The sequence below is a fragment of the Lethenteron reissneri genome, unplaced genomic scaffold, assembly GCF_015708825.2.
Source record: "Lethenteron reissneri isolate LAM-NWPU_2019-01 unplaced genomic scaffold, ASM1570882v1 scaffold_1595, whole genome shotgun sequence".
Taxonomy (NCBI): domain Eukaryota; kingdom Metazoa; phylum Chordata; class Hyperoartia; order Petromyzontiformes; family Petromyzontidae; genus Lethenteron; species Lethenteron reissneri.
This window is the reverse complement of record NW_026891328.1, coordinates 3,525-30,430: the sequence shown is the minus strand read 5'-3', so window position 1 is coordinate 30,430 and position 26,906 is coordinate 3,525. Positions and strand designations below refer to the sequence as shown.

Sequence of the window (26,906 nt, the reverse complement as noted above, 5' to 3'; positions counted from 1 at the left end):
TGCTCCAAGGCTGCAGTGTCAGCAAGATCAACTCATTATTTGACTAATTATTTGGTGATGCTGCATTTCGAAGTGATGTGCACATGCACAACGCAACACATTGGTCAATAGCACCGTGGCCTTAACAGGAAAAAATGGCGGCAATTTGTCAGGAATGGCCCTTCTTCACAGCACATCATAGAGTACTATTAATACATTTATTTTTCATCATTTTACTCTACAATACTCCAGCATCAATGCAACACCCGCCTCCACCAAGCCGAACTGACCAATGTACTGAAGTATGGTCGAATAACTACCCTCCACGACCCAGCAGTAGGCTGACAAAAGGCCTGGCATAGAAGGGCAGAGTGGAGAGATGAAAGTGAACTGGCAGTCATCTTCTTGGTTCTTTCAGTAAAGTCACGTAGAAGAAAAATAATAAAATAATAAAAATAAAACATAATAAAATAATTATCACTAACTTGTGTACAGGATGGATAGCAGACAGTATCCTTTTCCATGTTTGACAAATTAATAAAATTATATTTTGACTCAATCTGTCAGCTGTGCGCAATGCTATCTGGTAGTGTGAATCCAATTAGCAAAGACAAGCAAACTCTGCACCAGCTTCAGTATCAGCAACCAGCTGCTTGAACCAATGCACCCATGCACTCACACCCACCAACCCATTTGCCCCCGTTTTGTTCCACACTCCCTGCCCTGAGTGAGCAGCTCCTGGTAAGCTCAACCCCATAACACCCCCCCCTCCCCCCCAATAGGTTATGTAGCAAGTGACTCGAAGGGGAGACTTTGCAAAAGCAGTTTATTATTGCAGTGTGCAGACAACTACAGCAGCATCCCTCACCGCAACTCAACCAACAATAGTTGCCATTCACTACTAAGTGGCAGTGACAGCACCTGTGCCAGGCCAGGTACACTAAGGCCATGAAGTGTTGAAGGCTCACCAACAGGTCATGGGACAGACCCAGGTGCCATGGGTTGACTGATTGGCAGATGGCACCAGCTGTCCCCTACTGTGCCAACTTGCTGTATTTTAGCCTCCTGGCACTCCGGTCGTTGTTTTGAGCATCACGGTAGCATCCTTCACGAGCCTCCTCCAAAAATGCCAATCATGACACCGTTGGCATTCCCACACACAATCCCATGGGAAGATGGAACATTCAGGTGTATAATGATCCGTGTAGAGATACCCTACCAAGGATACAGGAGACCTAATGCAGGCAACCTGTAAATACCAATGTAGCTGTCGCCGGGGTTAGTTTTGGCCTTTGACGGGTATGCTGTACACGGAAGTACTGCGTCATTGTCTGGTTGCGTGATGTCGGGTGGATGAGGCAGTCAGTGGCACCTCAACCTTTGCTGTGCTCGCATCTGGCAGACTCCCCGTGTCGCCTATTAACACTGTTGGGGCAAGTGCTGTTCGTGAGCGCCTATGAAGGCCGGAACTGCCAGCACCACGCCCGGCCGCCTTTGTCTCCCCATTGGTGACATTTACACATCGCACCAGGTACTCATTTAAGGCTGAGTCGACCTAGGGGAGGCACAGGGCCGATTCAGATAAACGTCACGGGGGTTAGGTGTGCGCGTCACCAGCTTCATGCCGTTACACTCGCTCCCCTGTCCTAGGAAAAAAGTACACCCGCCTTAGATCATTGATAAGTACACTATTTCTACCTAGTATTGTTTAGGAATGTTTTTAGTCTCGGGTTTTTACACGTTTATTTAAATTAAGTTTTTTGTTTATTTGTCATACAGTACAGAAATTATTTCAATTGCGATGAGTCTTTTTGGTTGCCGTGTGCCTAACCATTATGTAGGTTAAGGCTTCATTATTTTCGCTTTTGCGTCATTTTCCAAGAATGTAACCCCGTGATATTCAAGGGTCTCCTGTACAAGCAGAGACGTGAGTGAAGATGTAGAGTGATACATTCACATTGACATTTAAGATACCTAATACACATTTTTAGTAATCATTTACATATATCACATTTATTCTATTGTGAAGTGGCAAAACTGATTATCGATAACTAATTAGAAATAGACAGATTAAAGCAATTCACTTTAGGATATCCCATTGACTTTTAATAACAAAAGAGACCTAATGAGAGAAAGACAGAGATCCGTTTACAGATACCACACGGATTGCTAATAACGAGAGAAACAGAACTGGAGATGCAGACCGGTAGTTGTCAAGTGATCGATCCATTTACAGATACCACACTTATTCTAGCATTAATTATAGACGCCGACATCATTAGAGACACAGCCATAGCCACAAAGAGAAGGACATGAAAGCAATTCATTTACAGATACCCTGCTGATTTCTCACGAATAACGCCATGAGACAGGAGAGACGTCGTATGACGATCCATTTGTATATGCCACGTGGATTTCTAACATACACGAGAGATGGGACAGTCTCTACGCTCAAGCAGACTTTTGCCCACTTCAACAATTGTCTCTTGCTGCGGTTGTCCCACCTGATGACGGACGCTTGTGTTGCGCCCGAAACGTCGTGATTTAATTCATTTTATTTTATACCTACGTGACTTTACCGAAAGAACCAAAGAGTATGGATCCCTGCAGTCACGAAAACTTCAAATCTAGATTAGTCTAGTCTCTCTCTTCCCCACTCCGCCTCTCCTCCCCTCTACTCTACTCATCACCCAGTCTCCCTCTCTTTGCCTTTTTCTCCTCTGCCTCTCCCCTTCCCTTCGTAGAGGACGAGGAGGCGGCTGCTGGTTGAGAGGTGGTGGTGGCGTTGGTATGCTGCGTCACCGTTGAAACGCCCTCTACGAAGCGCGTCTTGAAGAGCACGTTGGCGTTGTTGAACATCCCATCCTTGAGAGAGACCACCACGAACTGCACGGGGACAAAGAGAGACATGGAGGGGGGGGGGCATGGGGAGAGCAAGATGGGGAGAGAGACATGGGGGAGACACACAGAAATGGAGGGGGGGGACAGACGGAGGGGGGGGGAGAGAGATGGGGAGAGATAGCAGTGGGTCAAACCCATAGCACCTGGGGTCTGTCCCATGACCAACACCTAGCCTGGCACAGAAGTCCAGCCATAGTGCGGGTGAGGGATTATGCAGGCGAATGTACGGGTGAGTGGGTATACGGGTAAGCGTGCATGTGAGCGTATCTGCAAGGTGAAGAAGCGAGTGCACAACATGTGTCCGATGTTCTGGGTGTAGGAGTGAATGACTGAGTAGGTGTGTGGGCGAGTGCGAAACGTGGACCCCTCTAATGGAACATTTGCACTAGTTAGAAACATTCAGACCGGCCTGCCTACAATCCATTCTGTGTTTAACAAGGCTGGATTATGTGAGCAGCTCTCAAATCCTTGAAAGATCTGGACACATTCCCATCAGTGAGCTCCGGTGGTCAAGGCTGCATTGGCTGGGTTATGGAGCCCGCATGCCCAGCCACCGCATGGCAAAGTTGCTTCTATTTGGCTGCATAGAGAGGGCTAAACGGGCACGACACGGGCTGAAAAAGACATGGAGTGATGAGGTACGGGAGGATGTGCAGCTGGGTAGACTTGCTGAAGTGCTGTTAAGATCGGCCTCTGTGGAGGATGCTTGTGAAGAATGCTACTGGGCAGTTGGAGGTAGTCACCCTCCAACAACAGAGGAGAGCAGAGGAGCAACCCTCACAACAATGAGCCGAGTGCTGGGCAGCTAAATTACAGCACTTTGGCACAGTAGGGGGTAGAGCTGGTACATCTGCCAGTCATCTCAAGTCAATCAATCGATCTTATTTTATGTGCCAATATCGCCCTCAAAGAAGTAGGCATCAGTGCTCATAACATCAGAACAGGAACAGTACCGGGGGCCCAGGGCAACAGGAATGAAAAGAGAAACCCCGTCACAACCTCAGTGGCTAACACCGACTGAGCAAAGTAAATTGCAACCGTGCACAACCAATGGCACCTGCCTCTGTCCCGTGACCTATTGCCGAGCCTTTGACACTTCACGAGGCTTCAGAGTGCATCTGGCCTGACAAGCGCTGTGGCGACGTCACCGCCGCTTAGTGGCGAATGGCGTCTGTTGTTGTTGTGTGTGCGAGTACCTGCGAGTCTTCATAGATGCCTGTACCACTGGGGCCTCCAGCAAAAGCTCAGACAGATATTTCTCACGTAATTTAGTGGTAAATGAATTGAAGGTGGAGGGGTTACCAGCCGATTGCATCCATCCAGAGCCCCCATTGGCCACTGTAGTGGCTACAAGCACCATGAGGGGAAAAGCAACAACAAAAAGCGGAGCGCCGGGCGGCTAAAACACAGCAAGTTGGCACAGGAAGGGGCATACAGGTGGTGCATCTGCCAGTCATCTCAGTCAACCCATAGCACCTGGCTCCGTCCTGTGATCTCCTGCCAGCAGGCATTCCACAGTAATCGTGGCGTTAAAGTGCACGAAGCCTGGCACAAGCGCCATGGTGATGTCATCGCCACTTAATGGCGATTGGCAGCTGCTGCTGTTGTTGTACCTGCGAGGTGAGGAAGTGAGTGCGCAGCATGTGTCCGATGTTCTGGGTGTGGGAGAGGTCCAGGGCGGCGTCCACCTCGTCCAGGATGTAAATCGGAGCCGGCTTGAAGAGCAGCATGGCCAGGATCAGGGATAGGGCCACCAGTGACCTATCCAGCAGAGAGAGAGAGAGATACAAAGATAAACATAGAGAGAGATATGCCGAGAGGTAGCAGCATCGCCAGGATCAGAGAGCACCATCAGGGACCTGGATAGCACCGAGAAAAATACACAGATACACACATATATACACAACCGACAGGGACCCCTCCCTCACCTCTGGCCTCCGCTCAGCTCGCTCAGATTTTCCTTCCACACGGAGCCCAGAGCCACACGAAACTCCAAGCCTTGGAGCAGCGAGGAGGTGGAGGAGGTGGAGGAGGTGGAGGAAGAGGACTCCACGGGAGTGAGACGCGCCTGGGAGCCAGGCAGCAGCGTGGAGAATATGGAGCTGAAGTCTCCATTCACCTGGAAAGAGACGCACGCGGGCAGAGGGAGATGCATGCGGGGGGGGGGGGGGGGGAGAGATGAGGGGAGAGAGACTGGTATGGTGGCGAGTGAATGGTGATTATGGTGGTGAATGGTGAACGTGGAACTTGCCTCTCGGCCAGGTGGAGGGCCTTGTTCTTATTGAGATCCAGCTCCTCCGTGGTAAGTGGGTGGTGAGTATAGTGAGTGAGTGCTTGGAGAGTATGATGGTGAATGAGTGGTCAGCATGGGACCTGTCTCCAGGCCAGAGAGCCTTGTTATTATTGAGATCCAGCTCCTCCATGGTGAGCGAGTGGTTAGCGAGTGGCGAGTGTGGTACCTGTCTCCAGGCCAGGTTAAGAGCCTCATTCTTCTTGAGATCCAGCTCCTGCATGGCGCTGAAGATCTTGGTTTTGTCGTTCTCCACGATCCGCTTCTTCCTCATCAGGTCCACGTACTGGGGTCATTGGGTCACACAGGATCAGAGTCTCAGGATCTGTCTCACTCTTCCCGTGTCTTCCTCGTCCCCCTCTCTCATCTCCCCCTCTCCCTGCCTCTCTCTCCCCGCCCCTGTCTCTCCCTCACCTTCTCCTCGGACTGGGCCAGCAGGTTCATGGCCCTCTCGTTAACGGTGTGCACCATCCGCCGGCGTGTCTGCTCCAGGCGCGATAGCTTCCGGGCAGCATCACTTGGGTCGCTGGCGGCGAAGTCGTACGCCGTGTTGGGGCGGCCAAATAGAGCGCGCTCTGTGGAGATCCACGCATTCTCTTTGAGCAGACGATCCACCTAAGAGAGAGCGGGAGGAGAGAGAGGGGGTTAGTGGGGATTCAGGAGCGGCTGAGTGAATGGTCGAGTGGGTGAGTGAGTGATTGAGCGTGAGTGGGTGAGTGGTTGAGCGCGAGTGGTTGAGCGTGAGCGGTTGAGCAAGCGGTTGAGCGAACGGTTGAGCAAGGGAGCGGTTGAGCAAACAAGCAGTTGATAGAGCAGTTCAGCGAACGAGCGAGTAAGTGGCTAAGTGAGCAGTTGAGTGAGTGGTTGAGCGAGTGAGTGGGGGATGAAGTGGTTGAGTGAGTGAATGGTTGAGTGAATGAGTGGTTGAGTGAGTGAGTGGAGGGTACCTTGGCTGCGTTGTCCAGGGCGTCCCGCTGGTGTCGCCCCACTGCGTGCCCGCGCTCTGTCAGGGTGAGAGCGGCAGCGCCGCGCCGCGCCCGCAGCTGTTCCAGCGCCCGCGCCGCCTCCCCCAGCGCCTCCTGGCGGGTACGCAGCATCTCCTGGAGCTCCGTCACGTGGCGCTGGCACTCGGAGACACGCGCCTGTGGCACACAGGCAGAAGAAGAGACACGGGGGTGGATTAGGGCGACTCGGGTGGCAAGATGTTAACTACCTCGCCCAGTATACAGGAGGTTGTGGGTTTGATGGAATTCGCATGTCTCTCTCCCAGTGGTCGCGTGGATTTTTCTCCGGGTCCTCTGGTTCTTCCTTCCACATTTAGAAATATGCATTGAGTATTTGGCTACTATAAATTTCCACATAATAAGCCACTGCATTGGGGTATAATTCTTTGGCCAGGTCACGTCTGAAAAAATCTCAGTGGGCCTTTCCAGGTAAAAAAAAAAGTGATTGGGTAGGTGAGTATGTGGGAAGGTGAGTGGGTGGGTAGGCGAGTGAGCAGGTAGATACCTGCAAGCTCTCAGCAGAGGCGCTGAGCTCCCGGACGGTCTCCTCCAGCGAGAGCGTGGCCGCCTCCAGCCTCTGCAGCTCCTGCTGCCCCACCAGCGCCTCCTTCTCGAGCTCCTCCACCTCCAGCCTGACAGTGGACAGAGACTGGCAAGGGGGGGGGGGGGTTAGAGTTCACTCACTCAATGACCCACTTAATTCACCCAATCACCCTCATAAAGCTCATGCACCATCTGCTCGCTTACTCTCACACTCGTGCATTAATTCACCCATCCATCAATTGACCTACCCACCCTCCCACTCATTAATTCACCCAACTCACCTACCCATCACCTAATTTACCCACCCAACCACTCCCTCAACCTGCCACCCACCCCCTCACCACCACCTCACCTGCTGTGCCTCCCTGGCGATCCCCGCTAGCTTCTGGGCTGTCCCCCGTGCCAACTCGAGGGCGCTAGAGGCCCCCTCCTGCTCGTGGCGCCGGTCCCATTCGGCGTTCTGGAGTCGCTCCTCCAGGGAGTGGAGGCGCTGCAACGCGGCCGCTCTCCGCTCCTCGCAGAGAGCAGGCGCCGCACTCAGCTCCTCTACAGAGAGGGAGAGAGAAGGGAGAGAGGGGGTGGGGAAAGGAAAAAAGAGGGGGAGAGACGCACAGAGTGGGTAAAGGTGAAAAAGACACTGCTAACGAGAAACAGGGAGAGAGAGGGAAAAAGAGAGAGGGTGAGAGAGAGAGTGACACACGGAGAGCAACAGAGATGGGCAGAGAGAGACACACACGGAGAGAGATGGAGAGTCGGAGCGGAGACCCGGGGAGAGATAGGGAGGGAAGGAGGGAGGATACAGGGAGAGAGAGAGAGAGACACATTGTTCTCTCCTCACCTCCTCTACACGGAAAGGGAGACGGGGGAAGAAGCGGACAAAGAGAGGGAGAAAGAGACACGTGGAGAGAGAGAGTGAGATGTATAGCGAGAGACACAGATTTGGGGAGAGGGGGAGGAAGCAGCTCACCGATGAAAGTGTTGAGTGGGGAGGCGAGTGGCTCACCGATGGAGGTGGTGAGCGCGGCGAGCTCTGTCTGGAGCTTGTGGTGAGTGCTGATCTCCAGCTTCTGGTGGTGAGTGTCTGGGTGAGTGGATGGTGAGTGTCTGGGTGAGTGTCTGGGTGAGTGGATGGTGAGTGTCTGGGTGAGTGTCTGGGTGAGTGGGGAGGCGAGTGGCTCACCGATGGAGGTGGTGAGCGCGGCGAGCTCTGTCTGGAGCTTGTGGTGACTGCTGAGCTCCAGCTTCTGGTGGTGAGTGTCTGGGTGAGTGGATGGTGAGTGTCTGGGTGAGTGTCTGGGTGAGTGGATGGTGAGTGTCTGGGTGAGTGTCTGGGTGAGTGGGGAGGCGAGTGGCTCACCGATGGAGGTGGTGAGCGCGGCGAGCTCTGTCTGGAGCTTGTGGTGAGTGCTGATCTCCAGCTTCTGGTGGTGAGTGTCTGGGTGAGTGGATGGGTGAGTGTCTGGGTGAGTGTCTGGGTGAGTGTCTGGGTGAGTGGATGGGTGAGTGTCTGGGTGAGTGTCTGGGTGAGTGTCTGGGTGAGTGGGGAGGCGAGTGGCTCACCGATGGAGGTGGTGAGCGCGGTGAGCTCTGTCTGGAGCTTGTGATGACTGCTGAGCTCCAGCTTCTGGTGGTGAGTGTCTGGGTGAGTGGATGGTGAGTGTCTGGGTGAGTGTCTGGGTGAGTGTCTGGGTGAGTGGATGGGTGAGTGGATGGGTGAGTGTCTGGGTGAGTGTCTGGGTGAGTGGATGGGTGAGTGTCTGGGTGAGTGTCTGGGTGAGTGGCTGGGTGAGTGGCTGGGTGAGTGGATGGGTGAGTGGCTCACCGATGGAGGTGGCGAGCGCGGCGAGCTCCGTCTGGAGCTTGTGGTGAGTGCTGAGCTCCAGCTTCTGCTGCAGCTGCTCCACCTCCTGCGCCACCAACTCCTGCTGCTGGCGCAGCTCACGGTGCCTGAAAGAGAAAGAGGGAGACAAACGGATAGACACAGTCACTCTCCTCCCCACTCCACTCCTGCTCTCGCCATGCTCCTATCCCCCCACAACACCCTTTACACTCCTCATCCAGCCTCCCCTTCTACACTCCGCACCGCTCCGCAAGCTGGCAGAGTGTGCGAGCTTCCTTCATCCTCCTCCGCTCCTCACCCCCACTCTCCAAACTCCTCACCATGCTCCTGCACTACCCTCCCCACCACCCACTCATCTCCCTACACCCCTCCTCATCTCAACCCACCTCCCCACACTCTTCATCACGTTCCTGACCCCCCCACCGCTCGACGAGCTGGGTGAGCGAGGAAGCCTCTTCCCCACTCCTCACCACCCCTTCTCCACCACATTCCTAGCCCGTCACTCCCCTCCACACTCCTCACCTGCCCCCTCACCACGCTCACCTCTCTGCGAGCTTGGTGAGTGTGCGAGCCTCCTCGTCCATCCTCTTCCCCTTCTCCTCCAACTCTTTAAGCTTATCCTGCAGGGTGAGCAGCTGCTCCACTCTCACCAGCACGCTCACCACCTGCACACCCAGGGGGGGTGGTGAGCGTGGCGGTGATAGTAGTGAGTGTGGTGGTGGTGAGCGACCCACCTGTGCCCGCGCCCCCACTCGTGTGCGTGCCGTGTGGGCTGAAGAAGCCTCCATCTAGCGTCGCTGCCCCCGTGGCGAGTGATGGTAATAGTGGTGTGAGCGTGGTGGCAAGCGTGGTGGTGGCGAGTGACCTACCTGTGCCCGCGCCCCCCCAGTGAGTGTGCCGTGCGGACTGAAGGAGTCCCCGTCCAGCGTCACCGCCCGCGTGGACACCCGAGGGTCGAAGGCCACGGCACGCGCCGCGTCCATCGTCGGGCAGACGAACGCCGCGCCGAAAACAAACTCCAGCGCAGGGAGATCACAGGGAGAGCGCGGAGACACGAGGGACAGCGCGGGAGAGACACCGTCCGCCTGGGGGAGATGCGGCAGGGGTGAGTGGGGAAACGCAGCGGGGGGGTGACGATGAAGACTCGGAAGGGGTGAGGGGGGAGACGTGGGGGGTCAGATGTGGGGAATGAGGGGGGGGGGGAAGACGCAGGGACGGGAGGGGTGAGACGCGGGGGGTGAGATGCGGGGGGTGAGGGGGGGAAGACGCAGGGGGGTGAGACGTGGGGGGGGTGAGGAGGGAGATACGGGGGGTGAGGGGGGAGACATGGTGAGTGAGGAGAGAGACGCGGAGGGTGAGGAGACAGGGACACGGGAAGGAGACACGGGGACATAGAAGACACGTGGAGATCACGGGGGTGAGGAGAGAGACACGGGGAGATCACGGTGAGGAGACACGGAGGGGAGACACGGCAGGGTGCTCACGAGGCTGCGCGCAATGGTGCTGACGCTGGGGGGGGTGACGCTGGGGCTGATCTTGTTCAGCGGAATCACCGTGACTCTGCGCCGTAGGCAGCCACGCTCCAGCAGGAGCTTCCCTGTCAACTGCAACACAGTGAGAGAGACACGGTGACACACAGGGAGGGAGACGGAGAAACTCACTCACCGACTGCTCGCCCCGGTGAGTGCGAGCGAGCATGGGCGAGCCACTCACCGGGTGAGTGTGGGTGAGCGTGAGTGAGGACTGGGCGCTCACCACGGTGTTGGTCATTACATTGTAGAGTTTACCCCCGGCCACCACCTCCAGGATGGTGGATGGGTGTGGGCGAGTGTGGGCGAGCATGGGTGAGCGTGGGCGCTCACCTCGGTGTCAGTCACCACGTTGTAGAGTTTACCCCCGGCCACCACCTCCAGAGCAGTGGCGGATGCAGGATCCTCCACGCGGAGCAAAGACGCCACCAGGCCCCGCACACGGCCACGGTCCCAGCCCCGCTCGGGGTCCCTGCACAGGGCACGCGCGAGCATGGCGGTGGGGAGCAGGGTGAGGAGTGAAGAGAGAGGAGGCAACACGAAAAGAGGGAGAGTAGTGAGTGAGCGAGTGAGCGAGCGAGCGAGCTAACAGGTGAATGGGTAGGTGAGTGTGTGAGTGAGCAAGTGAACGAGTGAGTGAGGGAGCGAGTGAGTTAGCGAGCAAACGAGTGAGGGAGCGCATGAGTGAGCGCGTAAGACCATGAGCGAGTGGGTGAGTAAGCGAACAGGTGAATGAGTGGGTGAATGAGCGAGCAGGTGAATGAGTGGGTGGGTAGTTTAGTGAGTGAGTGGGTGAATGAGCGAGTGGGTGAGTGAGCTAGCAACAGACCCACCCACCGGTAGTCAAACTAGAGCTGGGGTGTGGTGGCGATGGAGCAAGTGAATGGGTAAATGATTGAGCAGGTGATTAATAGATCCACCCACCGGTAATCAAACTGGAGCTGGGGCATGCTGGCGACCGCCCGGTCTACTTTTTCTCTCATCGCCGACTCCTCCGCGGCCAGCTCCTTCATCTTCTTCTGCAGCATCTCCAGCTGGCCCTCTACATCCGGACACCGCCTGTTAGCCTCCCTACCGTCTCCATGATAACAGTTACACACAGCTGCCCCTCTACAGCTGGACACCGCCTGTTATGTTAACTACCTCGCCTGGTGTACAGGAAGTCGTGGGTTCAATCCCAAACCTGACACCTGCTGTATATTTGGAGTTTGCACGTTTCTCTCCCCGTGGTCGCATGGATTTTTCTCCGGGACCTCCAGTTTTTCCATTCAACATTTAGAATCAACATCACCCCTTTAGAGTATTGGACGCTATAAATTTCCACGTGATAAGCCACTTCGTTGAGCTATCATTTTTTATAGCCAAGTCGATTCTGAAAAAGAGCTACATAGCTCAGTGGGGCCTTACCTGGTAAAATAAATATAGTTTAGTTTATAGTGTAGTTAAGCTTCGCCTCTCCAATGTCTCCATGGTAACAGCCACACACAGCTGCTCCAGTGGCGATATTTACTGCACACTGCACCAAGTACTCATTTTAGGCCGAGTTGACCTTGGGGAGGAGGCCCAGGACCGATTGTTCAGATAATTGCTGCCGTTACCATTACCACTTGTGGTGGTGGCCGTGAGCGGGAATCGAACTTGGGTTTCCTGCTGAGTTCATAGTCGCGCAGCATGCTAACCACTAACCACCGTTTCCCACTCGCATAATAACACACAGAGATTCTAGATTTGAAGCTTTCGTGACTGCAAGGATTCATACCCTTTGGTTTTTTCGGTAAAGTCACGTAGGTAAAAAATGTAATTAAATAAATGAACACAACTAAATTAAATCACGACGTTTCGGGCGCAACACAAGAGTCCGAAAAAACCAAAGAGTAACACACAGAGACTCAAAGACAAAGCTCCCCCATATAGCCTCAACAGTGTTGGGGCAAGTGCTGCTAAGGTCTGCGTGGTACACGAGGGGGTGGGCGGCCAGCACCACACCAGACCTCCCGTTTCCCTTGATGGTGACATTCACAGGTACTCAATTAAGGCCGAGTCAACTTAGGGGAGGTCAATGAGGGATCACATAATTGTCACTGGTGTTGGCCGTGAGCGGGAATCAAACTCGGGTTGCCGGGTTCGTAGTAGCGCAGCACGTTAACCCCTCCACGTCGCCCCTCTCCCCCCCCCACCCAGAGTCGCTCCTCTCCCCTCCCCTCCCTCCGTTACTCTCTCCTGCACGCTCTCCCCTTTCTCCTCCACCCCCCGTGTTACCCGTGTAGCCCAGGGCGGCCATGTCCCTGAGTAGGCCCTGGGCTCGGGTCTTCAAGCGAGACAGAGCCTGCTGGTCGCGAGTGTAGGCTTCCGTGGTGCGGCCCTCCTCCGCCTTGCGCTGCTGCAGCTCGCGCTGCACGTGGGACAGCTTCATCTGAGCCTGTGGGGCACGGGGTGGGGTGGGTTGTCGAGTGGGTACTCCAGGACGGCGAATGAGAACGGGTGGGTGAATGCACGAGTTAGTAGGCCCAGAGGCCTCCTCCCTTGCCTGCGCAGCTTCAGTCTGGGCCTGGCTGGCCTCCTGGCGGCACTTCAGGATCTGCTCGGCCAGCGTGGCGGCGTGGCCGCCTTGCCCATCCTCCGAGAGGCCCACCGAGGCCGCCGCGAAGCGCGCCTGAGCTTCTTGCAGGCCCCTCGCCGCTTCCTGGGAGCATGCCAACGCCGACGCCAGCGCCGCCTCCAGCGCCACTACCTGGGAGCGCTTGGCGTCGCGGGCACTGGCGTCCTGGGGGCAGAGAAGGGGCGAGAGAGGGGGAGACACTGTGAGCGAGACACGACCTGCGAGCCCGGAGGTGAAGTTCACCTCGTCTAGAGCAGCGTTTCTCAAACAGCTTTTGGCCTGCGGACCACTCAGCAAAACATTTCCACAGACCACCCAAGCCCCATACACCTGGTCACAAAACACATTCACTTATCTCTCTAAATATCAGTAATACGATGATTCATATTATCTGAACATAAAAATACTTGTTTTAAACGCAGCAATAAGGTTTTTTTAGGGGGGGCGGTATTTAGATGTTGGGGTAGTTTAATCGCGGTAGTTTACCTAAATTATTTTTTTTATTGAATATCACAAGTAAAACATGAATTGACGTTTGAAACTAAAGATTGGATGAGATGTGGCCTGCAGAGAGAGACATGGTGAGAGAGAGGTGAGTTAGGGAGGTGACCGAGGTCGGCGAGGAGGTACCTCCTGCATGTGAGCGAGCAGCTGCTCCCTGTGGGCCTGCTCCGTAGCCAGGGCCTCTGTGCGGATGTCCAGGGTGCTCTGGGCCTTGGCGTGGGCACGCTGGGCCTGGGTCAGGGCCTCCTCCACACGGGACAGATCCCCTCCTGCCTCCTACACACCATCAACATCACCATCATCAACATTATTAACATCACCTCCCTCCCCCTCTTCTTCCCTCACCCACACTCACCATGTTCCTCTCCATCTCCCACAGCTCTCCCTCCCTCCCTACCTCTCTCTCCCCCTCTTCCTCTTCCCCCCAACTCATCCTCACCTTGTCCCTTTTCCTCTCCATCTCCCGCAGCTCTCCCTCCCTCTTCTCCTCCTCCTCCAGCCTCTCTACCTCCTCTCGCGCCTCCTGCTCATCAGTACGCAGCTTCTGGAGGTGCAGAGCGGCGTTTTCCTGGCCCTGGCTCGCCGTGAAGAACTGGTGAGCGATCACCAGGCGCCGGAGAGAATCCAGCTCCCGGCACAGCTTGCTGTATTCCAGGTAGGAGGTGCGCTCCTGGGGATGAAGCGGGAGGGGAGAGTGGTGAGTGTGTGGCGAGTGGGTGGCGAGTGAGTTGCCAGTGTATAGCAAGTGTCGGTGCCTCACCTGTTTGAGTTTTTCCAGCGTTGGAGAAATTTCCTCCTCCAGAACCTGGAAAAATGGAGACAGGGGTCATGAGATCATAGGGGTCACTCGTGGCAAGTGGATCATAGTAAGTGTAGGTGGTGAGCATAGGTGGTGAGCATAGGTGGTGAGCGTAGGTGGTGAGCGTAGGTGGTGAGCGTAGGTGGTGAGCGTAGGTGGTGAGCGTAGGTGGTGAGCGAGAGGTCCCCTCACGTCGTTGATCTCCTTAAGTTTGGCCTCCTTCTTCTCGATAGTCTTCTGCGCTGCCAGTTTCTTGCTCTCATACATCCTGGTCCCCGCAGCCTCCTCAATCATCGCCAGGATCTGGGGTGAGGTGAGGGGCAGAGGTGAGGAGGAGAGACGAGGAGGGGTGGGGACGAGGAGACAGAATAGAGAGACGAGGAGAGACATGGGGAGAGGTGAGGAGATGTTGGGGAGAGGTGAGGAGAGGTCAGGAGCAGAGGTAAGGAGACGAGAGGTGAGGAGCAGAGATATGGGTCCCTACAGCCTCCTCAATCATCGCTAGGATCTGGGGTGAGGTGAGGGGGGGTGAGAGGGGTTGAGGAAAGGAAGGGACGCTGAGGAAAAAAGAGACACTGAGAGATGTGGGGAAAGGTGAGGAGTTGTGGGAAGAGGTGCGGAGACGAGAGGTGAGGAGCAGAGGTGAGGAGAAGAGCTACGAGTCCCTGCAGTCTCTCAATCGTTGCCAGGATCTGGAGAGGTGAGGAGATGAGGGTGAGCAGTGGTGAGGGGTGGACACGATGAGTGGGTGAATGGTGGAAAGGGCGAGTGGTGGCAAGGGCAAATGCCTCACCTCAGGAGGCTTCATGTTCAAAACCTTGGTGATGCGACCCTGCAAAACAAGAAAACACTCACTCACCACCCACTCACCACTCATCTCCTTCATGAGCAAGAGATAATAGTCTAACCTGCACGATGATGCTGATGATATTGATGATGTAGAGGTGGTACCTACATTATGAGGAAGTGGGGGTTGTTGACGTTGATGGTGGTGATGATGATGACGGTGGTGATGATGTTGAAGAGGTGTCTGCATGAGAAAGTGAGGGTTGTTGACATTGATGGTGATGATGGTGGTGATGACGGTGGTGATGATGGTGGTAATGGTGGTGTTAGTGGTGATGTTGAGGAGGTACCTGCATGATGAGGAAGTGGGGGTTGTTGACGTTGAGGCCCACAGAGCGGAAGAGGTCCTGCACACGCGCCGTGGTGGCGTTCACCCCGTTGATCAGATACTTGTTCCTGCCGCCAATCACCACCTGCACAGAGGAGGCAGGCAGAGCAGACACATGCAGAGACACTAAGACTCCAATCACCACCTGCACAGAAAAGACACTCAGACAAAGACTCAGAGAGACACAAGGGGGCACTGAGACACAGAGACACACACCCACCCACACGTACATATATATGCGCACACACAAATACACAGATACATTTAAAGCGCTGCGTCCCTGTCTGGTGACCGGGATCTCCGCGTGGTCCTCTCTCTCCGGGTGAATTAGTGAGTGAGAGTGAGTGGGTGAGTGAGTGGGTGAGTTAGTGGGCGAGTGAGCGGGTGAGTGAGCGAGTGGGTGAGTGAGCGGGTGAGTGAGCGAGTGGATGAGTAAAGGCAAGGGTGTGCGTGCCTGTCTGGTGACGGTGATTTCCGCATGGCCTTCGAACCCCAGGGGGCTCTGTTTCCGGTCACGGTTGTCGAATGTAATGGAGACGGTTGCCTTTGTAACGCCAGCCTGGCCGTTCTTGTAGACCAGCTCCTGCAGACTTGCTGCTCTCACCTACAGAGAGAGGGGCAGTGACAGAGGGGGAGGAAGAGACACAGAGAGACAGAGAGAGGCACAGAGAGAAAGAGAATGCTCAAAGATTACACTTGTAAATTAATTTCAAAAGAAAATTCATGCATTCTGATAATGTTAATAATGAAAGTCAGTTTGAAAATGTGTTCAAATATACGAATTAACCCAATGTGTCCTGAATTTAAGGCCACCCCGTACAGGCACGTCTCGCTTAAAGAGTGTTCTTTCTACAACAATTCGCTACAACGAGCAAATTAGACCCATTTGTAAGCAAAACAAGCAAAATGTTCGCTTATCGAGCGGAGACCAATTGAATTTGGGCCACCATGTATAATCATAACCCTATGTGTCATGACTTTTGGGCCACCCTGTGTAATAACCCTGTATCCTGACTTTTGGGCCACCCTGGAAAATAATAACCCAATGTGCATTGACTTTTGGGCTACACTGTACAATAATAATAACCCAATGTGTACTGACTTTGGGCTACACTGTACAATAATAATAACCCAATGTGTACTGACTTTTGGGCTACACTGTACAATAATAATGTAGTGACATAAGAAAGGAGGGGCTGCTGGGGGCTCTGGGACCCTGGGCGGCCCAGGCGCTTGGGCCCCTTGGCGCCACCAACAGGGGGGGCTGTGTGTGCTCTGTGGGATATCTGGGGGCGCACACGGCCCCACCCCTCGTTGGGGACTAGGCATAAAAGGGGAGCTCCCTGGACGATCAGGGCCAGTTGTAGCTCAAGACCCAAGACCCAAGACAGCCATCTGAGAACCCTGGGACGCTGTGAGGGCCAGTGGTGGGACTCTGTAACTCCCGACTCTACGACCTTGTGAGGGCGAGTTCCAGAGCGTAGCCAGAGTAGAGTATCTAGGCTGTGTACCTAGGCTGGAACAGAGTATCAGGACTGTTGGAGAGTTGGAGAGTTGGAATGTTGGAGTGTTGGATTGTAATAAAGAAGTTACCTCTGCAAGTGTCTCCGGAACCCATTACAATAATAACCCAATGTGTACTGACTTTTGGGCTACACTGTACAATAATAACCTAATGTGAGGCCACCCTGTACAATAATAATAATCTAATGTGACCTGACTTTGGGCTACACTGTATAATAATGTCCTGACGTTTGGGTCACCCTCACACTCGCTCTCATTCACAGGTACCTAGCTTGGTTCACTAACTCCCTCACCATACATTTCGATTGAGTACATTGATTATATTGATATTTAGTTTTTTCACATCGGCTTATTGTATGGTAGTAGTGGTAATTGCAGTTATTTAGCGTCAATATGCTAAATTCCTCTGTTGACATGTATACTCAGCTTATTAGAGAGTATATTGATTATATTGATGTAGTTTATATTTTAGTTTTTTATCGGTTCACTATATGGTATTCATTATATAGTGTAGTGTATACCCAGTTACTTAATGTGAATAGCTCAGCTTATTGGAAAGTATATTGAGTACATTGATTATATTGATGTAGTTTATATTTAGGGTTTGTTTTCACATCGGTTTATTGTATGATAGTTATGGTATTTATAGTTCTTCAGAAACGCCTTTCTTTTTTTTCCACGTAATGCACTAACTTGATACGCGGTGGTTTGGCTGCCGCAGTTTTTTATTATTAAAATGTACCTACCTTTATTACTGCTAATCCTACATAACACACGAGCATAATATGACTTTGAGACCCCCCACCGCCTACACATTCCGCAAGGAGTGACTAACCCCATATCTGCATGTCATCAATATGCTAAATTCCTCTGTTGATATGTAAACTCCTTTGTCAAGGCGCTCTCCTCCTCCCACCCAGCTTAAAATACGCTGCCAAGCTTAGCAGTGTTCATTAAGACGCTGTCTTTCCGACAGCTCTGATTCTTCACCTGCTTGCGTTGTGGCCAAAACGTCGTGATAATTTTATGTTTTATTTTATTTCCCTTCTATGTGACTTTACCGAAAGAACCAGGAATATGAATCCCTCACCATAGTGCCAGGCGAGGTTCGCACACACACTCTCACGATCAATCTAACCCAAAACCTTTCGATCCAACGCAAAAAAACATGTATTATTGATATTGGTCGCGAAATTCTACGTGTTAAACGATACAAGGCTAATTCTAGATTTGAAGCTTTCGTGACTGCAAGGATTCATATTCCTAGGTTTTTTCGGTAAAGTCACGTAGGTAAAACATCAAAATTAATAAAAATAAAATAAAGATCACGACGTTTCGGAGGCAACACAAGTCTCCGTCATCAGGTGGGACCGTCACAGCCAGATTAGCTGCATCAAGGCTAAGTTCACACACACTCTCTGACTGATGCTAGGCTAGGCTCACACACACACACTCTCTGACTGATGCTAGGCTAGGTTCACACACACACACTCTCTGACTGATGCTCGGCTAGGTTCACACACACACTCTCTGACTGATGCTAGGCTAGGTTCACACACACACACTCTCTTGACTGATGCTAGGCTAGGTTCACACACACACACTCTCTGACTGATGCTAGGCTAGGTTCACACACACACACTCTCTGACTGATGCTAGGCTAGGTTCACACACACACTCTCTGACTGATGCTAGGCTAGGTTCACACACACACACACTCTCTGACTGATGCTAGGCTAGGCTCACACACACACACTCTCTGACTGATGCTAGGCTAGGTTCACACACACACACTCTCTGACTGATGCTAGGCTAGGTTCACACACACACACTCTCTGACTGATGCTAGGCTAGGTTCACACACACACACTCTCTGACTGATGCTAGGCTAGGTTCACACACACACACTCTCTGACTGATGCTAGGCTAGGTTCACACACACACACTCTCTTGACTGATGCTAGGCTAGGTTCACACACACACACTCTCTGACTGATGCTAGGCTAGGTTCACACACACACACTCTCTGACTGATGCTAGGCTAGGTTCACACACACACACTCTCTGACTGATGCTAGGCTAGGTTCACACACACACACTCTCTGACTGATGCTAGGCTAGGTTCACACACACACACTCTCTGACTGATGCTAGGCTAGGCTCACACACACACACTCTCTGACTGATGCTAGGCTAGGTTCACACACACACACTCTCTGACTGATGCTAGGCTAGGTTCACACACCCACACCCTCTGACTGATGCTAGGCTAGGTTCACACACACCCCCTCTCTGACTGATGCTAGGCTAGGTTCACACACACACTCTCTTGACTGATGCTAGGCTAGGTTCACACACACACTCTCTGACTGATGCTAGGCTAGGTTCACACACACACACTCTCTGACTGATGCTAGGCTAGGCTCACACACACACACACTCTCTGACTGATGCTCGGCTAGGTTCACACACACACACTCTCTGACTGATGCTAGGCTAGGTTCACACACACACACTCTCTTGACTGATGCTAGGCTAGGTTCACACACACACACTCTCTGACTGATGCTAGGCTAGGTTCACACACACACACTCTCTGACTGATGCTAGGCTAGGTTCACACACTCACTCTCTGACTGATGCTAGGCTAGGTTCACACACACACACTCTCTGACTGATGCTAGGCTAGGTTCACACACACACACTCTCTGACTGATGCTAGGCTAGGTTCACACACACTCACTCTCTGACTGATGCTAGGCTAGGTTCACACACACACACTCTCTTGACTGATGCTAGCCTAGGTTCACACACACACACTCTCTGACTGATGCTAGGCTAGGTTCACACACACACACTCTCTGACTGATGCTAGGCTAGGTTCACACACACACTCTCTGACTGATGCTAGGCTAGGTTCACACACACACACTCTCTGACTGATGCTAGGCTAGGCTCACACACACACACTCTCTGACTGATGCTAGGCTAGGTTCACACACACACACTCTCTGACTGATGCTAGGCTAGGTTCACACACACACACTCTCTGACTGATGCTAGGCTAGGTTCACACACACACACTCTCTGACTGATGCTAGGCTAGGTTCACACACACACACTCTCTGACTGATGCTAGGCTAGGTTCACACACACACACTCTCTGACTGATGCTAGGCTAGGTTCACACACACACACTCTCTGACTGATGCTAGGCTAGGTTCACACACACACACTCTCTTGACTGATGCTAGGCTAGGTTCACACACACACACTCTCTGACTGATGCTAGGCTAGGTTCACACACACACACTCTCTGACTGATGCTAGGCTAGGTTCACACACACACACTCTCTGACTGATGCTAGGCTAGGTTCACACACACACACTCTCTGACTGATGCTAGGCTAGGTTCACACACACACACTCTCTGACTGATGCTAGGCTAGGTTCACACACACACACTCTCTGACTGATGCTAGGCTAGGTTCACACACACACACTCTCTGACTGATGCTAGGCTAGGTTCACACACACACACTCTCTGACTGATGCTAGGCTAGGTTCACACACACACACTCTCTTGACTGATGCTAGGCTAGGTTCACCACACACACCCTCTGACTGATGCTAGGCTAGGTTCACACACACACACTCTCTGACTGATGCTAGGCTAGGCTCACACACACACACTCTCTGACTGATGCTCGGCTAGGTTCACACACACACTCTCTGACTGATGCTAGGCTAGGTTCACACACACACACTCTCTGACTGATGCTAGGCTAGGTTCACACACACACACTCTCTGACTGATGCTAGGCTAGGTTCACACACACACACTCTCTGACTGATGCTAGGCTAGGTTCACACACTCACTCTCTGACTGATGCTAGGCTAGGTTCACACACACACTCTCTGACTGATGCTAGGCGAGGTTCACACACACTCACTCTCTGACTGATGCTAGGCTAGGTTCACACACACACACTCTCTGACTGATGCTAGGCTAGGTTCACACACACTCACTCTCTGACTGATGCTAGGCTAGGTTCACACACACACACTCTCTTGACTGATGCTAGCCTAGGTTCACACACACACACTCTCTGACTGATGCTAGGCTAGGCTCACACACACACACTCTCTGACTGATGCTCGGCTAGGTTCACACACACACACTCTCTTGACTGATGCTAGGCTAGGTTCACACACACACACTCTCTGACTGATGCTAGGCTAGGTTCACACACACACACTCTCTGACTGATGCTAGGCACACACACACACTCTCTGACTGATGCTAGGCTAGGTTCACACACACACTCACTCTCTGACTGATGCTAGGCTCACACACACACTCTCTGACTGATGCTAGGCTAGGCTCACACACACACACTTTCTTGACTGATGCTAGGCTAGGTTCACATACACACACTCTCTGACTGATGCTAGGCTAGGTTCACACACACACACTCTCTGACTGATGCTAGGCTAGGTTCACACACACACACTCTCTGACTGATGCTTGGCTAGGCTCACACACACACACTCTCTGACTGATGCTAGGCTAGGTTCACACACACACACTCTCTGACTGATGCTAGGCTAGGTTCACACACACACACACTCTCATGACTGATGCTAGGCTAGGTTCACACACACACACACTCTCTGACTGATGCTAGGCTAGGTTCACACACACACACTCTCTGACTGATGCTAGGCTAGGCTCACACACACACACACTCTCTGACTGGATGCTCGGCTAGGTTCACACACACACACTCTCTGACTGATGCTAGGCTAGGTTCACACACACACACTCTCTTGACTGATGCTAGGCTAGGTTCACACACACACACTCTCTGACTGATGCTAGGCTAGGTTCACACACACACACTCTCTGACTGATGCTAGGCTAGGTTCACACACACACACTCTGACTGATGCTAGGCTAGGTTCACACACACACACTCTCTGACTGATGCTAGGCTAGGTTCACACACACACACACTCTCTGATTGATGCTAGGCTAGGTTCACACACACACACACACTCTCTGACTGATGCTAGGCTAGGTTCACACACACACACTCTCTGACTGATGCTAGGCTAGGCTCACACACACACACTCTCTGACTGATGCTAGGCTAGGTTCACACACACACACTCTCTGACTGATGCTAGGCTAGGTTCACACACACACACACACTCTCTGACTGATGCTAGGCTAGGTTCACACACACACACTCTCTGACTGATGCTAGGCTAGGTTCACACACACACACACTCCCACTCTCCTCACTCTCGTTCTCACTGGTGCCAGGTTAGGTTCACTTGAGACAAGTTGAAGATGCCCAGCACAAAGCACACACTCTCCCTCACACTAGTGCCAGGCTAGGTGCACACTGTCTCTCTCGTGTCAGGCCAGGTTCACACACAATCAAGCACTTCTCACAATCTCTCCCTCACCCTGGTGCCAGGCTAGGTTCACGTACACACTCCCGCTCTGCTCATTCTCTTGCTCTCTCACCCGCCATTCTCACACTCTCCCTCTCATTGGTACCAGGCTAGGTGCACACACCACTCACACTCTCTGGTGCCAGGCTAGGTTCGCCTGATACAGGTTTAAGATGCTCAGCACGAAGCACGCCCTCTCCCTCACACTGCACCAGGCTAGGTGAACACACAGAGACAAAGATCCCCCGTATAGCCTGAAGAAACTGTAGGGGCAAGTGCTGTTAGCGAGTAGCACCTATGAAGGCCGGCACTGTGGCACACGAGCGGGTGGGCGGCCAGCACCACGCCCGGCCGCCTTTGTCTCCCCAGTGCTGGCGATGTTTACACACCGCACCGTGGACTCGCAGAGACACCGTCTGACACTCTACCGCTATCCTCACACACGCACTTTCTTCACGCTCGCTCTCCTACTGGTACCGGGCAAGGTTCACACAAACCCTGGTGCCAGACTAGGTTCACCTGAGACAGGTTGGAGATGCCGAGCACGAAGCAAACGGCGTCCAGGATGTTGGATTTGCCGCTTCCATTGAGCCCCGTGATGGCGTTGAACAGCGGATCCCAGTCGCAGATCTCTGTGCGTTGGGCGTACGACTTGAAGCCGTCCAGCACGATCGCCTTGATGTACATTGTCCCCCCCCCCCTTGTTTGTTTATTCGGTTATCGGTTCTTAAAACTTGATCGGGTTTCGCGATTCCCCCTCAGACCGCGAGCGAGCGGTGGGTGGGCAACGCTTTCCCGCCCTTTTTGAAGACGTGACGTCACTTCCGGCTTCTTCGAATCTCGGGCGGAAGTTATCTTTTATATTCTAAAATATTAAGTTTAAATGTTATTTATTTGGTTTGTGACGGGCTGGTTAAAGTTTGTTGGATAATAGTGTCATGGATTGCCTTCGCACAGATAAATAAATCATTTTTGGAATTTCGAGGACAGCGAATTGCGATCCTGTATTGCATCAGCATTGCGGACGTCATTTGCACGAGTAACGGAAGCGGCTGAGTTCTATAAAAGGTTAATACTATTTGCTTATTTTTGTAATGAACATAGATCTCTTACGGTTCTGCTCAACGATTATTAACTGTTATCAATACCACAAAACATTTAACATGCGTCGGTGTAAAGAAGTATCTTTATAAATAATTAAATTTGGCGTCATTGGCTGGGTTACCGTTGACCTTTGTAACTGGGGTTACTTTTTTGTATTAAAATATAAAAAATGATTTTAAATTTGTCATTTGCCAACCATATAAAGAATAAACAAGTAAACCCGTAAAAACAAAGTTTTTCACTATAAATCCTTTATATGCGTGGCGGCTAGAGTCCTCTCGTCCTCTGGCTTGAGATGGCTGCCACCTATGGGTCAGATGATTGTCTGCAGTATTAAGCAATTGGTAATTAAATATTTAATTTGTTTTCCCTAAAAAGTGTAAAAAAATTTAAACTTTTTTTTCACGAACATTAATTGTCTCGCACAACGAGTCTGTGTGGAAAATGTCAGCTCGATTGGATCACGGGAAGTGGGTTAAAAAACGACCGAAAGATTTGCACGGTCGTAAGCAAGCAAGCAAGCGAACTTAATATAAAGGATTTTTAAAAATAAGAGATTACGTGAAAATCATTCTTCCGCTGTTCCACGGCCTGCACGTCATTGGGGCAGTCCTCGACTTACGAACATCCCAATTCCTGCCATGTGTTCGTAAGTCGGGAATGTCGCAGTCCGCGCGCCTCGAGACGAACCCAGCCACCCGAGTTCGATTCCCGCTCACGGCCAACATCAGTGACTATTATCTGTACCAGTCATGGACCTCCCCTATGTCGACTCAGCTTTAAAGTAGTACCTGGTGCGGTGTGTAAATGACGCCACGAGGGAGACAAAGGCGCCCGCGCGTGGTGCTGGCCACCCCCCACCGCCTCGCGTGCCCCAGCAGTGTGTCGAGTGGCACCACGGACTGCCTGCCCTGTACCACGGGCTACATCAGGGGTCGGGAACCTTTTTGACTGGGAGAGCCATAAAAGCCAAATATTTCTAAATATATTTCATTGAGAGCCATATAGTATTTTTAACGTATGATAAATTAAATGTCTTACTTTTAATGCGACTTCTGGTCACGGGACCCGTGAGCCGAGAAATTTTAACTTCAAAACTAATTTCTGTTTACTTTAAAATGACACACTATTATTAAGCAATATCACAAGTATTTTAAAACCAGTTCCAAACTGATTTTATTTTAATTTTATTATTATTATTATTTTCAACTCAAAATTGTCTGGAAGCCATATGCCGTCACCGGAAGAGCCATATATGGCTCGCGAGCCATAGGTTCCCGACCGCTGGTCTACGGTCTCAGCCACGCAACACCATGGCGCAGTCCTCTCGCGAAACGCCAAGACCCCCGCAATAGCTCAATTGGCATACAAGAGGTTGCCCGCAAGAGGCCGAAAAGGCGACGGGTAACCCCGTGATATTAAAGGGTCTCCCGTGCATACACAGACATAAACCATCTCTGCACACAGACACGGTCACCACTATACATGAAGTTAACATTCTTTATTCGCGTCGGGGTACATTCGCAATTTGTAACGCGATACACGCGGCAACAAAAACAAAACGACTGAAACGGAACTTGCCGACTCGAACTCGGTCAGCCACAACCGATCATTCGGTTCTGAATTTTATTCGCACCCAATGGAAATCGTACTTGCACAACACAAACGACGGATGAGCGAAAACTACAGAGTTACCAGGATACGGTGGACAATATCATTTGAGGCTGTATCATCAGTGATATACAGGGTACCCCTCGATTTACGTGTTAAACGGTGTTTTGTAAATCGGAACGGCTTTTCCAATTAATTTATAACAGGTAGCTCCCGCTTTTTGAATAACTAGCGGTTAGTACCCGGCGTTGCCCGGGCGAGAAAGGCAGACACACATGTAGTTACACACGCAAATCCATTGATACACAAAATAGAGTTACACGCACAAATGGACTCTCACATACATACATAGACTGAACAACAACCGCCATTCGCCACTAAGTGGCGGTGACGTCACAACAACGCTTGTGCCAGGCTATGTGCACCTTGAGGCCATGTGAAGTGTCGAACGCCCGCTGGCGAGAGGTCACGGGGCAAACCCAGATGGCACAGGTCGACTGACTGAGACGACTGGCTGATGCAGCACCTGTGGCCCTACTGTGGCAACTTTGTGTGCTTTAGCCACCCGGCGCTCCGCTCGTTGTTGTGAGCGTCGCTCCTCCGCCCTCCGTTGTTGTTGGAGGGCGACTGCCTCCAACTGCCCAGTAGCGTCTTTCAGGAGCCTCCTCCACAGTGGCCGATCTTGACACGGCTGGTACCAGTCATCCACAAGTGGACTCAGCTCCAAGTCTTCCTGTAGCACATAACTCCCATGTCTTCTCCAGCCCGTGCCGCACCCGTTTAGCCCCCTCGATCCGGCGGAACAAAAGCTGTTTAGGCATGTGGTGGCTGGCCATGCGGGCTACATGACTCAGCCAACGCAGCCTTGCCTGCCGGAGGTCACCGATGGGACTTTGTCGACATCTTTCAAGGATTTGTGAGCTCCTCACACAATGCAGCCTGGTTAAAGCCAGGATGGATCGTAGGCAGGCCAGCCTAAATGTTTCTAACTGGCGAAGATGTTCCATTAGGGGGGTCCAAGTTTCGCAATCGTAGAGAAGGGAGGGAATGACCGTGGCCGAGAACACCTGAAGCTTCGTACGGAGCGACAGACCAGGTAGCTTCCACACAGCGTTACGCAGCCAATGAAAAGATACTGCAGCTCGACTGATTCGGAGTGAGACCTCTGCTGTTAAACCGGAGCCGGTCATTAGCACACTGCCCAGGGAAACTCTCCACTGTCTCCACAACTGGCCCATCACCAATTGGGAGTTGTGGGGGTAGAGTGTCCGATGGTACAAAATAGCCAGGCAGGTGCTTAGCTTTGGTTGGGCTGATGGTAAGGCCCCACCTGTTGGTGGCAAGCTCCAGGTTCAGCAGCAGCACCTGGAACTCCTCCTCCGAGTGAGCAGCCATTAACAGATCATCGGCATACATAACGTGGTTGAGCAACAGGGATCCATCCCTTGACCGCACCCGGGCATCGATCAGCCTCCCATTGTATCTGTACCAGATGGGAATTCTTCCGGTACAGGCATGGAAGGCTCGACGAACTACATTCAATGTGGGAGCCAGAGGACATCCCTGTTGCACCCCAAGGTGTAAAGGGAATGGCTCTGACGCGAGGCCGCTCACCATCATGAAGGTCCTTAAGGATGGTGATGAGTGGGTTCGGGACTCGGAAAGCACGAAGAGCAACCCAGAGTCCAGGCCTACTGATGGTATTATAGGCCTTGAGCAGGTCAATAAAGCACACGCATGGACTAAGATGCACACATGGACCTACAGACACGCAAAGAAATGGAGTTACACTGACTAACATGGAGGCATGCACACACAGCGACTAACACACACACATATGGACTGACACACACAAACACATCAACTTACAGACACACACATATGGACTCACACACACATAGACATGCACTTGAGATACGCACACATGGAGTTACACACACATATCGACGTACACACATACAGCGACACATACATAGAGTGATACACACATTGCCGTACACACACATACACATGTGGACTGTCACACAGACATGCACTTGAGA

At 52.3% G+C, this 26,906-nt stretch overlaps 1 protein-coding gene across 1 annotated transcript; it reads right to left on the bottom strand.

Moving 5' to 3' along the window:
- Positions 1-1,318: 1,318 nt before the first annotated feature.
- LOC133362730 (structural maintenance of chromosomes protein 2-like) lies at positions 1,319-22,851 on the bottom strand. The gene is made up of 24 exons (XM_061581656.1): positions 22,669-22,851; positions 15,617-15,766; positions 15,125-15,247; positions 14,782-14,820; positions 14,181-14,291; positions 13,950-13,994; positions 13,629-13,859; positions 13,316-13,465; positions 12,614-12,850; positions 12,346-12,505; positions 11,011-11,128; positions 10,420-10,558; positions 10,042-10,161; positions 9,427-9,642; positions 9,101-9,222; positions 8,540-8,664; positions 7,070-7,263; positions 6,680-6,823; positions 6,118-6,312; positions 5,585-5,785; positions 5,340-5,456; positions 4,809-4,999; positions 4,494-4,641; positions 1,319-2,865 (listed from the first exon to the last, which is right to left on the bottom strand). The coding sequence occupies exons 1-24, from the start codon at positions 22,834-22,836 to the stop codon at positions 2,659-2,661; spliced, it is 3,651 nt and encodes a 1,216-aa protein (XP_061437640.1). The 5' UTR covers positions 22,837-22,851; the 3' UTR covers positions 1,319-2,658.
- Between the last annotated feature and the right edge of the window lie 4,055 nt (positions 22,852-26,906).

What these genes read in the sequence shown, in the direction of transcription:
- LOC133362730 (XM_061581656.1), bottom strand. Translation starts at nt 22,836, where the DNA reads ATGTACATCAAGGCGATCGTGCTGGACGGCTTCAAGTCGTACGCCCAA. An exon ending in CGCTGGAAAAACTCAAACAG is followed by an intron (nt 13,860 to 13,949) that starts GTGAGGCACCGA and finishes CTTCATCCCCAG; the next exon opens with GAGCGCACCTCCTACCTGGA. An exon ending in CCCAGACTGAAGCTGCGCAG is followed by an intron (nt 12,506 to 12,613) that starts GCAAGGGAGGAG and finishes CGTGCCCCACAG; the next exon opens with GCTCAGATGAAGCTGTCCCA.